General features: G+C 35.5%; 1 protein-coding gene across 32 annotated transcripts in view; it reads right to left on the reverse strand.

The window, feature by feature from the left end:
- Window positions 1-12,386, reverse strand: part of CAMK2D (calcium/calmodulin dependent protein kinase II delta) — a 316,681-nt gene that overhangs the window by 88,002 nt on the left and 216,293 nt on the right. For 19 of the 32 annotated variants that reach the window (XM_019025556.4, XM_019025551.4, XM_063705498.1 and 16 more), the window contains exons 5-6: window positions 12,032-12,097; window positions 8,655-8,727 (exon numbers count right to left, since the gene is read on the reverse strand). In XM_019025556.4, coding sequence (XP_018881101.1) covers window positions 8,655-8,727; window positions 12,032-12,097 — 139 coding nt within the window. Of the gene's footprint in view, window positions 1-7,641; window positions 7,715-8,654; window positions 8,728-12,031; window positions 12,098-12,386 lie in introns of all 32 variants that reach the window. The other 13 variants (XM_055385271.2, XM_019025552.4, XM_063705499.1 and 10 more) reach the window with 1 other exon arrangement.

A 12,386-nucleotide genomic window follows, 5' to 3' on the forward strand; every position in this document is an offset into this window, starting at 1 on the left:
TTTAACTGTTTGGTATATATTAGTTTGAATAATCCTCCTATCATGTTCTGTGATTGTGTGGGAGGCTTAATCACTAAGACTTTCTAAAGCAACATTTTAATCAGGGCAAGCACATTTATTCTAATTTTCCTGAATTACTATCACTCATATAGCTTCCAAGTTAAAAATATATTGTACTACAAAATTTTGTTGACAAGGTTAGTTTAAATTCTGAATGCCTACAGAAAGGAAGATAATTTGCAAATATAGTTTACCCAAGCTGAAAGGGTAGTATTTCTCACCTAATTAATGATTACCTCCTTAGAAAGGACCACCACTACACAATTATTTGCTACTATTCCACTATTTTGATTTTCTATTTTCTAACACGAATCAGACAGGTGAGATCAGAAACCCAGGTCTTCTAATGTAGCTAGCTGACTATGGACCACAGCACTGTAAGAGAAACAGGCAGGGTGATGATCTAGAAAGAATGTGAAGATCTGGGTTCATGTCCTGGCCCTAACTGTCATTACCTATGTGGACTTGGGCAACTCACAAATGCCTGGAGCTAATTAATTAGTTCCTTAATCTCTCAAATGAACATTATAAGGGTACTAAATTATATCTCACAACAGTTTCTATGAAACAATAAAATCACACTGGATTTTATCATAGGAGCTCTGTCCTCTGTGGTGACAACATATACATTAGTGATTAGCTACTACATTCCAGTGCAGCTGGTCATTTCAATGTGCAGAACATTTAATATTTGTAACTTGAGGAATGTCTTTTTTAATGATGCCAACTTAATGCAATCTATTATGTTACTCTTTATATATTGAGAGGAACTTTAGATTCTTATAATGCAATCCCTTTCTAGGTTGGTTTTTAAATAGAGTGCACAGACATTCTTACACATAGGTTCCTTCCCCACCCCCATTGCTTCCTAATGATGCAGGATTTTCCATGACATCTGGTCTCAGTGTCAACAACCATTTATAGCATATCAGCTGTAATGAGCAGCAACTGTTTGCAAGTTTTGCTCTATACTTTCATATGAATACAATGGCAATTTCTTTCAATATGATTCAAAGTTTTCTTGAAACTGTTTAAATGACTCAAAGTACACAGGCAGGTTGATGGAATCACTTTCAGAACTGGAAGAAACTTGGGAGATAAAATAACTCAAACCTTTCCGTTTCTACATGAGGTAGGGAGGCCCAAAAAGATGAAGCTGAGACCTGAAGCTAGATTTTCTAATTCCTTCCTTTTAAAGACGTGATACTAAAGAAACTCCACCAATTGTATAAAAAGTTATTTTTAAAAGGTAGTCCATTCAGTAGATGTTTTTAGAAGAATTTGAAGTACTCAAAAATATTTACTACCCATATCCAAAACTTATGAAAAAAACATAGTTTTAACCTTGCTTCACCAATTATCGTAATCTTTATTAATAAATTGATTTGGCAAAGGCAACAGCCTTTAGCATTAACCATATCAGGCTTTTATTTGTGCACATCTAAAAGACTCAACCATTAGGAATATATATGTAAAATCATGTGTGTTTTACTTGTTTTTAAATTTTTGAATATTATAAAAAGAGCAAATTACTAATTTTATTATCCTGTATTATTTAATTCTTAAATTCCTTTGGATATTATTTTTTAAGGACTAAAAATTTGTCTTTTAAAATTTCTTTCCTCTATTGGAGAATCTCACTTTTTTAACAGAAAACCATCCTCTGCTTGGCATGTTTTCTGTCACTTATCTTTTGCCAAAGAAGGTGCGAATGAAGCTCCCCAATATAAACTATTTCTTTTTTTTTTAGTTTTGCATGAATTGAAAAGCTTGAATGTCAAGCTCACTTGTCTCATTTGTATACATGGTACAAGGGATTTTAGCTTTTATTTTTGTGTGGAATTAATGCCTGAATTCATGTACTTAGCACAAGGAGTTTCTAGCAGATGTATGTGCTATAAGTTTGCAATTAGGAAGTACTCTTTCTATTGCTATGCATATATGAGCAAGTTCATAAGAATCCTTCTGTATTCCATTCCTGTTTATTCATTTACTTCCACATTATCAGCACACACTGCTGGGTAGACTGAAAGAACCAGAGTGTAACTAACTGCAGTGGGAGAGTGCCAATTACCCACAGCTTCTCCACTGCCTGACAAACACTAGGCACTCAATAAAGAAATACTGGAATGGCTAAATGAATTATTAAATTTATCAAATACATACTTTGTTTCAAAAATATCTAAACATACATACACAGATGATGTGTTCCTTAAACTTTTATCTAAACATAGCTCTGAGAAAAGTATAATACTTGTGATTTTATAATTATCCAAAATATAAATTTCACAGGTTGATGTATCTACTACCCATGGTTAACAAGAATTTACTGGCCGGGCGCGGTGGCTCATGCGTGTATTCCCAGCACTTTGGGAGGCGGAGACGGGCGGATCACAAGGTCAGGAGATCAACACCATCCTGGCTAACACAGTGAAACCCTGTTTCTACTAAAAATACAAAAAATTAGCCGGGCATGGTGGCGGGCGCCTGTAGTTCCAGCTACTCGGGAGGCTGATGCAGGAGAATGGCATGAACCAGGGAGGCGGAGCTTGCAGTGAGCTGAGATCGCGCCACTGCCCTCCAGCCTGGGCAACAGAGCGAGACTCCGTCTCAAAAAAAAAAAAAAAAAAATTACTAAGTACTTCTCATCTCCCCCCTTCCCTGAAAACTAATTCCTTTCTACTTTGGTCATAAATTTAATTTATTCCTATGAAACAGCCTTAAAGTTCCCATCAAATCTCCAAATTCTCTTCATTAAAATCTCTCTTTCTCTCTCTCTCATATTCATCTATCCATCCATCCAATGATATTTCCATTAAGTAATGTTCTTCTGAATAAGGGCTAATAGTAAAGGCAGCATTCTCTGCTGAGGCAATTCACAGGGTGTTAATTTGTTGCTAAGAGATTCAGTTGTGTGTATAAAGCCTCCTATCCAGATTGTTGTTCATGAAATAGTTTAGTAACCATTTCGGGTACATTTGAACTGCAGAAATCTTACTACCTTGTTTCAAACACAGTTATTTGAAAAAGCATAGCTTTATAACTATCTCCTTTACTTATTCTGTCAACTAAGTCATAGAAATTGTATTCTCCAGGTTCTTAAATGAGAAAATATATCTGATCTGACATTCCTTTATTTCTTGTGACATTAAAAATTGTCATTTGTTACTGCAACCTCACTTTGACCTAATATTTTTCTGAATGCAGTACTTGTCTGAGGTACTTCCTCCTTTCTGGGAAGAACGTCATCAATATGCTTTTCACATATGTATATATACTGATTTTTTTTTTTGTAGGGATGGGGGGTCTTGCTATGTTGCGCAGGCTGGTACTGAACTCCTGGCCTCAAGCAATCCTCTTGCCTCAGTCTCCCAAAGTGAATGGATTACAGGCATAAGCCACTGCACTGGGCCTACATACATATTTTTACATGATCCTTAATTCAATGGCCAGCAGGGTTTCATGCACACAAGGTCTGTTCTTGTTTTGCTCAGTAATGTATGCTCACATTTAAAATGATGCCTTAGTGCTTGCTGAAGGAATGTTTGATGAATATTCATTCTTCTCTTTTTGTATTTGAACTTTAAACCACCAATTCACAAATATCCAACACTGAGTTACAGCACTCAGCTCTTCATAAAGAATCTATCTATCTATCTATCTATCTATCTATCTATCTATCTATCTACCTATCAAGTTTATTTATTTATTTATTTATTTATTTATTTATTTATTTATTTATTTTTGAGACAGAGTCTCGCTCTGTTGCCCAGGCTGGAATGCAGTGGGGCGATCTCTGCTCACTGCAAGCTCCGCCTCCTGGGTTCACGCCATTCTCCTGCCTCAGCCTCCCGAGTAGCTGGGACTACAGGCGCCTGCCACCACGCCCGGCTAATTTTTTGTATTTTTAGTAGTGACGGGGTTTCACCATGTTAGCCGGGATGGTCTCGATCTCCTGACCTCATGATCCACCCGCCTTAAGCACCCAATACTAATTGTCTTCATGTGGCAATTACTAATTAAATGTGGCAAATGCATTTTATTCTTCTTTGTCTCGTTTTCCAAAGGCTGTGGTCAATGCTACCTTACTGATTTTCTAAATGAAAAAGTTTTACTTCATACACCTGTCTACTACCAGATTGTACTGCCCCCTACTCTACATTATATCTTATTTTCTTTATTCCCAATGACACAGATTTTGTTTATATCTGGAAGACCCATAGGCAGGACTATTTTAACCTTTTGATTCACTAAACTTAGAACCATTTCCACAAATTATTCTGAATGTTGCTAGCAAAATTATTTTCCTATCATTGTTTTGACTCAGTCTTTGGTCTCTTTACAGGCTTTTAATTCATCCAACTAACTAAATTGAGAAGTAGTAGTTATTAAGCATGCAGACTTGGAATCAAATTTCTTAGGCACCAATCATATTTTACTAGCTGAGTGATCTTAAGTTCTTTCACTTGTGGTTGCTAAATTTTCGTTTACATACTATGAGGATGATCAGAGCACCTTCCTCATAAAGTTGTTCTGAAGATTTGTACGATAAGACAGCGCAGGGTACATGGTAACTGCTTGATAAATGGCATCTTTTACCATTTTGATTATTAAGACCCTGACTTGATCCAAACGCTCCCAAAGACTGCAGTCCTATCCCTGAACTGTACTGTACTGTTTATCACCACCACTAGATCCTCCTAATATTATCTAGATTTACATTAATTGGCCTGCCACTGGACACACCTTAGACAAAAGGCTGTGGTCCATGTATCCACTAGGTTCTGCCTGGTGCCGATGGATGTACCTTCTTGACGCTGATATCCCACCACCCTGACTCTTCTCCTATTGCTTGTTTCAGGGACATCCTGAAATTGCCTGTTGTACCTCAGTCTTGATTATAGGTCCTCATAATTTCCCACTGTCTAATGAGCCCCAATGAGCAGCAGTTATTCAACTAAATAGTGATCTTTATTCTGAAGATATACTTATCTTCTTTATGTTATTCAAATATTAATGAACACTTAATAACCTATTTTACTGAATGCTGCCTTTTATATTATAGATGTACTTTTGGTTGACCTTCATTCATTTCTAAATTGAAGGAATATGCTGCAGGTATTGGCCAGATATAAGCCCCTACGTTAGGTACTGTGGAGTATCGCATTACGTTAAACAGCTATGGTTCCAGAGGGCTTATATACAAATTGTACAGCACTTATATCCTTATAGGTGCTGTTGATCATGATAAACATGACATTTCCTGTGTTTCTTTTTCTCACTGATGTGGACAAATTACACTATGTGCATCAAACATTTCTATCGCACATCAATTAACATATTAATTAGTATATGGACACAAAAATAAATAGCATAGGAATAGTAAAGGCAAGTTTTTGTTTAAGGCCTGGTAATAAAAAATTTCAGCACTTGATCTTTTTAACTTTACTATATTGGTAAACATGCTATCACAAGCAATATATTTATCAGAGTATACATCATGGGTATAAAAGGCACAAAACAAAGGCAGGGATTTGGCACGTTCAAGAGGTTCATCAACTGCCTCTAATGCACATGTTTTGAACTCTCTCAGTGTGTTTATGAAATGGCCTACTGAAGCAAGCACTGAGAACCAGACTCAACTGAAATCCATCCAAGTCAGCAATTTGACACAAACTAGGACAACAACTAAAAAAATTATAACAAGCTCTCTCAAAAGCTCATTTCTGTCCTTTCCCAGAATCAGAATAAGAATGGAGAGCAAAAGTACTTTCCCTGCCTTAAAGAAATCTGGTGGGGAATGCAGCAAGTTATTTCTTTTGCTAGTAAGCCTCCCTAAAAATCATCTGCTTAAGTTTTTAATTAGTGACGTTAGTTCATATGTCAGAGAATATATTTTTCTTCACAGCCCATGTCCTATTAAAGTTCCAGTCTTTGAAGTGCTCACCTGAGTCCAGATGTTTAGAGAAGTCCCGTATTATGATTCCACAAAAAAAATCTTTAAAGTTATGGAAGAGGATTCACATTTTTTTATACTTGGCTTTTGAAGTCCACTTATGGTTATATAACATGGAGTAAAATGTTTCAAATAATAAATTTATAGAAGTGTCAGAAAAAAAATTGCACAAATGATGTGCATGTTCATATATGTTCACTTAAAAGGAAAGTAGTGCTGTGGGTTCTGAGAGGTAACAAAAGGGGCTCTGTCTGTAAATAACCAGTAAAGAATTTTTGAGGTGACTGTAAAATACATGAATTTTCAAAGAAACACACTGCTTTTGCTTTATACTAATGGGTACATTTGGTAAGTGTTAGCAGATATACAGTCCGATCTCGGCTCTTCAGAAGAAAATGCCCTTAACCATACCTTTGCTTTTGATATTTAAAACTCTCAGAATTAAATGAAATCAAAAGATTGTGGAAAACTAAGGCAATGTTTTGCTTATAAATCACATCTTCATGTAATTGGTTTAGAGATATAGTCTTCTAGAACATTAAGTGACTGGAAATATGGATTTGTAATTTTTTTTATAACCAGAAAAGTCTGCACGTGAGAAATAAGTCTAGGTCCTCTCACTAAACACACATAGTTTTAGACATTCTAAATTATCCTTTGCCACCTTTGTCCTAATGCCTAGAAAATGCTGAGTTTGAAAGAATCAAAACTATATACAGTGCTCACATTTACTATTTTACTCATCCAGTAGTTTTTCTTTTCAATTTCTAGGCTTCACTATTTTTCTGAAATTCCACAGGTAAAACTAGAGTGCTGGGAAATGGAGATGGAAAATTAGTGAAAAAGTACTCCCCTTGTGAGCTATTTCATTTCTAAATGATCTAAAAATTCTCTGTCCTCAAGGGTATCAGAAGCTGAGTGAAGTCTTAAGGGTATCAGTAGGCATTCAAATGAGAATATGTATATAGGGATATCCATATATATTTGCCACATAAATATTATTTGATGATTAAATTTGTTTTGCTTTCTTTACATCTGTAGTTTTAGAAGACACTAGTATCTTGGTCTTTAGGAATATAAATAAATAAAAAACTAAGAGGCCTCAGTGTCCTCAGAATTCCTAGGACTAATGTTAAGGGAAAGAGAATGTCAGAATTCAAAATGAGGTTCTTTGGCACATAATCGTTTAGGCTAAAACTTCACCTAATAACTTTATCTCTACACACTTTATAATTTTACTAAGTATTTACATAATATTGGGTATATATCACATGAATATAAAATGTTTGATCAATGTACACAGAACAAATTTAGAGTGAAGATCATCAAGCCCTACTGAAAGTCACATTAATGCTATATCCATCCTTACGGGGAAAGAAATATAGCATCCTATTTATTGTTAATGTTGGGAAGTTATTTCTATCTGGATAAATCAAGATTTATATGTCTCAAGTGTGTGTTAGAGATGAAATAAGAGACTGTGGTGAGGGAAAGTTCCTGAGTAACGTGCTGGAATAAGTCCACACAACTTTATTGCTCATATTTTTGCCTTTACAGGCATAATTGCAGCTGAACAGTCATTAGGAACTGTGTGGTGGTTTATCTTCTTCAACCGCATTACTCACCTTCAGGTCCCGATGGACCACGCCCATCTGATGGCAGTGTAGCACAGCCTCCAGGATCTGCTGAATGCAATGACTGCATGCAAACACCAGGGGGCGTGTGTTAGTTCCAAGCTTACACTCACTGTCTGTATACCCTCAGAGAGACTGGGTTAAAGTGCAGAGCTAGCAGACAACTGGGGTTGTATTGTATCACCTTCAGTCATGTAAACATATTGCTCAAGTAGAGTGACTACTACCTCAGAACAATCAGATCTTGCCAGATGTGAGCCAGAATGTGGGTCCATCTGTTCTAGAAAAATCCATTTTGAAAACACTTTATGTCATTCAAGAGATCATTTCCTGGTTATAAATTCTTCCAGGAAATAAAGTGGAACACAAATATAATCTTTATAGCTGTGGTGTTCCACCTCCACCCCGTCACATAAATTGTTTCCCTTTTCTCTCCCATTTTTCCAGTATTGTTCTAAAAGCTGTCGCATTAACAGTCAGGGCACCACTAAGGTTAAATTAAGATACCTAATGAATTTTTGATAAATCATTAACTTCTTGTGCTTTAATTTAGCTGGCAATTAATATCTCTTGCCTAAGGGTTCATCAGACTCAAATGGAGCAATGCGTAACCAGTTGTTCTGCTACAGCAACCCATGGTCTCAGAACAGAAGTGGTGTTTAAAATCTACAGGCGGACATACATCACAGGCCAAGTTTATCTCCAGGCAAATGCTGGGCAATTCAAGAAAGCCTGCCCCTCAACCCCTTTTGGTAGGTAGTTTACTGCTTGGAAACTTAGCAGGTTGTATTCTTTAGTATTCTTCCCTTTTTGCTATGATGTATATTTAGCCTGTAGACGAGCAAACTGGAAGAGGCATCATGCATTATCATTTCACCATTTACTCATTTTAGAAACAAGTTGGGAAAGGCAAGGGAACCATTTTAAATACCCACCCTCTGCCCTTTCCCCAGAAAAAAAAATAAAACTGCTTTGATTCAGATTTATGGACTCCATATACTGACCTTCAGGTCCCTGTGAACTATGCCATTTAGGTGACAATGATTTACACTTTCTAGAATCTGCTGTATACAATGACTGCAAAGATACAAGGGCAGAATGGAAGGGAGAACATTTTAAAGGCACATAATCACATTGAATATGAAATAAAATGAAAGTCCCAATGAAACAAACAAACAAACAAAAATTATTTTTCTTCACTTTTTTTAGCTTTACACTGGAATCAAATAAAGCTGAATAAAGCTAATTTTGGTTCTAACAAAAATGACATCCAACATAGACTTTGTGACATGTTCAGACAAAACAATTTGAGTTGTGTTGTTTTCATTGTAAGTGTACAAATTAAATAATATGTATAAGAAGGTAAAATCTCCATATTTAGAAAGAAAAATTTATAAAGAATTCCCATAATGTTCTGGGAAAATTCTTCAGAGATATACAATTTCCAGGTATTTCTTATACACATCTAAACTGTTTAAAATCTGAAGTCACAATTAAACAGGTGTTGAAACAAGAGGGTAAACACAGATGAAGTGGCAGGTGAAACAAGGGTCAAAAAAAATGGAGGGACACATTTACCATTTCGCCTTAGAAGCGTTGCTTTTTGTAAAGTATATAACAGGAAAACAAATGCAAGTCTCCAACAATAAAGGGAGAATTTAAAGTAAACTCATGAATAAAATAAACCCCTCTTTAGTGTAAGAATACTTTGGGGAAGAGCTAGGGAGCTTTCAAAGAATAAATAAATACAAATTTACAATCCCCCGGAGCATTGGTAATTATTAAACCCACTTCCATACACTTCAGTGAAGAAAAACTTTTGCTTCATACTATATCAAAATGTACATTTTATGCTATTCTTATTAAGGGTTCACTGATATCAAATGGGACTGCTAATTAGAGAGGAGAAATCCTTGTTTGGCACCTATAAGGTCCTGTGAACTGTCATCTGACATATAATAATGCAGAACATATCACACTGATGAATTTTGTATAAGTTCACTGTGCAATTCAAATGCAAGTACATCCTGAACTACATTTATTCATTGAAAGATGAAGCAAACATTTTAATAAGGACATTTTCAACCACTTAATGTATAAAATAATATTATTCTAAAGAAAAATCTTGAATTTAAAAAAGTAATCACCATCTGATTTATTACAATGTAAATATTTTAAAAATTGATCATGACTATGATTTTCTAGCTCTTTTATTAACAATACCACTAAAAGTGTCTCACATTCATTGCTGTTGACTACATTGTTTATTTGAGTATTGGTCATTATTTTTAAACCATAGGAATCTTTTTTCTTTTACAATAATGTTCACTTTGCACTACTCTTTAGGAATATTTCTCTTCCTGTTCTCAAACAACAAGCATAAATTATTGAATCTTGGGAATAACAGAAGATAAAGAAGTAAACAATAATACATACTAAATGGACTTCACCATTTTTTTTACTAGTGAGAATGGATTCAATTCTTAAATTTTTGAGAACTAGTAAAAAATTTTTACAATTTTTTGACAATCGAATAGCCTCTTTTGAGACAGGGTCTCACTCTGTCGCCCAGGCTGGAGTGCAGTGGCACGATCTCTGCAGCCTCCACCTCCCAGGTTCAAGTGATTCTCCTGCCTCAGCCTCCTGATTATCTGGGACTACAGTTGCATGCCACCACACCTGGCTAAGTTTTGTATTTTCAGCAGAGACAGGGTTTCACCATGTTGCCCAGGCTGGTCTCGAACTCCTGGGCTCAAGCAATCCTCCCACCTCGGCCTCCCAAAGTTCTGGGATCATAGGAGTGGGTCACCACATCTGACTGAGAAATAGCCTCTTTATGTAGTTAGAAGGGAATGTTCCTTCTCTTTGATTTTATCGGAGAGCTTTCATAAAAAATATCTTAGAGCTCTTTAGCAGTAAAAATAGTCTCTATTTTAATTTCAACCAGTATTTTTCAAACCAAGTAACAGCCTGTTTAACATAACTTTGAAGGGCAAAATAAATGAAATTCCCTAGTTTAGTACCTTGATTAAAAGTATTACTGTTTCTTGGCAAGTGGCCACATAGCTACTTCCAGAGGTTCCCCAAAGCCCCTTTCAGGACCCTAATGTGGGGATTTGGGGTAAACTGAGCAAGTGATGATTCACTCATCATAGTATAAATTACACAGAATTTTCTATTTGACTTTGGCCATAAAAATTCCATTAAAAAATTAGAGCGTAGTCATGTACAGATAGATTCACAAAGTGCCATAAACAGTGCATTAAACCAAGAAGAAAAATTAGAAACTCAGAAGTGTGCCTCTGAGGGCAAGGAGGGGCTGGGAACCTTAATATCAGCTGGACATCTGTTGAGGGTCACGCTACAATGGGATTAGCAAGCCTTGGGAAGCTCTGACAGCATTGGAGAATGGGAGCAGAGTCAATCTCTGCTCCCAAACATCTCATTTACATTGCTAATAATGAGCCAATCACTCTTGATCAGATTTTTAAAAATAAATGACAGCTACAGAATATATAAAAGTACACAGGAAAATTTACACCATGCAATCTAAGTAACATCTAAGCAAGTGGTTAATGTTACTCCACTCCAAAAATGTTGCCTTGGATAGCCTAGGAAGTTGCAAATTAGACAAAAAACTTAGCCTTTTTTAAACTTTTGTAAAGATTTTGCCAATTAACAAGATTGAAAAATTACTCTTGAACTCTCTTAAATGCCTGAATAAATATTTTTCAACTCAGGGGTTCAAGGGTTTTAATGAAATTTCCAAAGAGTTAATTAGCTAATAATAGTTCCTTAAAGAGACCACTGAGACTTTTTTCAGGCTGTTTCTGTTTTCTGATTAGATATTCATTGTTCAGTAGAACTTTCTGTGATGATGAAAATGTTCTATATCTGGTCTGGCCAATTGGTAGCTACTAGACACTTGTGGCTACTAGGCAGTTGGCTAGACCAACTACATGGTTAGACCAACTGAGAAATAATTTTTTAATTTAATTTAATTTTAATTAATTGAAATTGCAATAGCCACATGTGACTACTGGCTACCACTGGGCAACCTAGAATCTATCTAGGGATTAGAGGATTTCAATCTTTGATCTCTGACTTTCACTAAAAAATATATTGCTTTAGCAGAAGTCATTCCAATTAGGTGGGGTGTTTTGGTTTGTTTTTCCTTGTTGTTTTTGATAAAATATGTAATCTAACTACAGATGCTAGATAAAAATATAGACCAGATTCATGGAGTTTTTTTTTTTTCTAAGAATCATCCCGGAGATCCTTAAAACATTTGTTTGTACAAACATGCATTTGTAAAGAAATATACTGAAAAAGTATTATTTGAATGTTGAGTCTTGTATCTTGCCCAGGGCAAGTCACTTACCTGGCATCAGCTTCACTGTAGTATTCTCTTGCCACTATGTCTTCAAACAGTTCACCTCCAGTAACTCTGGGAAGATAAAAAAGATAATCACTTTTAAAAAGAAGCATCAATAGATTTGCAAATGTGTTCATATAGCTGTTTTTCTTAGATGATTTAAAAAAAATCAAAACATTTTAAAACATGAGACAGTGTTCATAAGTCAAATCTATACTACACTAAACATTTTAATCTTTTTTATTTGTCTATCATTAGACACATGAGGTCACAATTTTCTGTATGCCATAAATACAGTAGGCAATATCTTTCGCAGAAAATGGTTTTCATTTCAATTTTTCAAATATTAATGATATCTGAC

This window comes from Gorilla gorilla, chromosome 3, assembly GCF_029281585.2.
Source record: "Gorilla gorilla gorilla isolate KB3781 chromosome 3, NHGRI_mGorGor1-v2.1_pri, whole genome shotgun sequence".
Taxonomy (NCBI): Eukaryota; Metazoa; Chordata; class Mammalia; order Primates; family Hominidae; genus Gorilla; species Gorilla gorilla.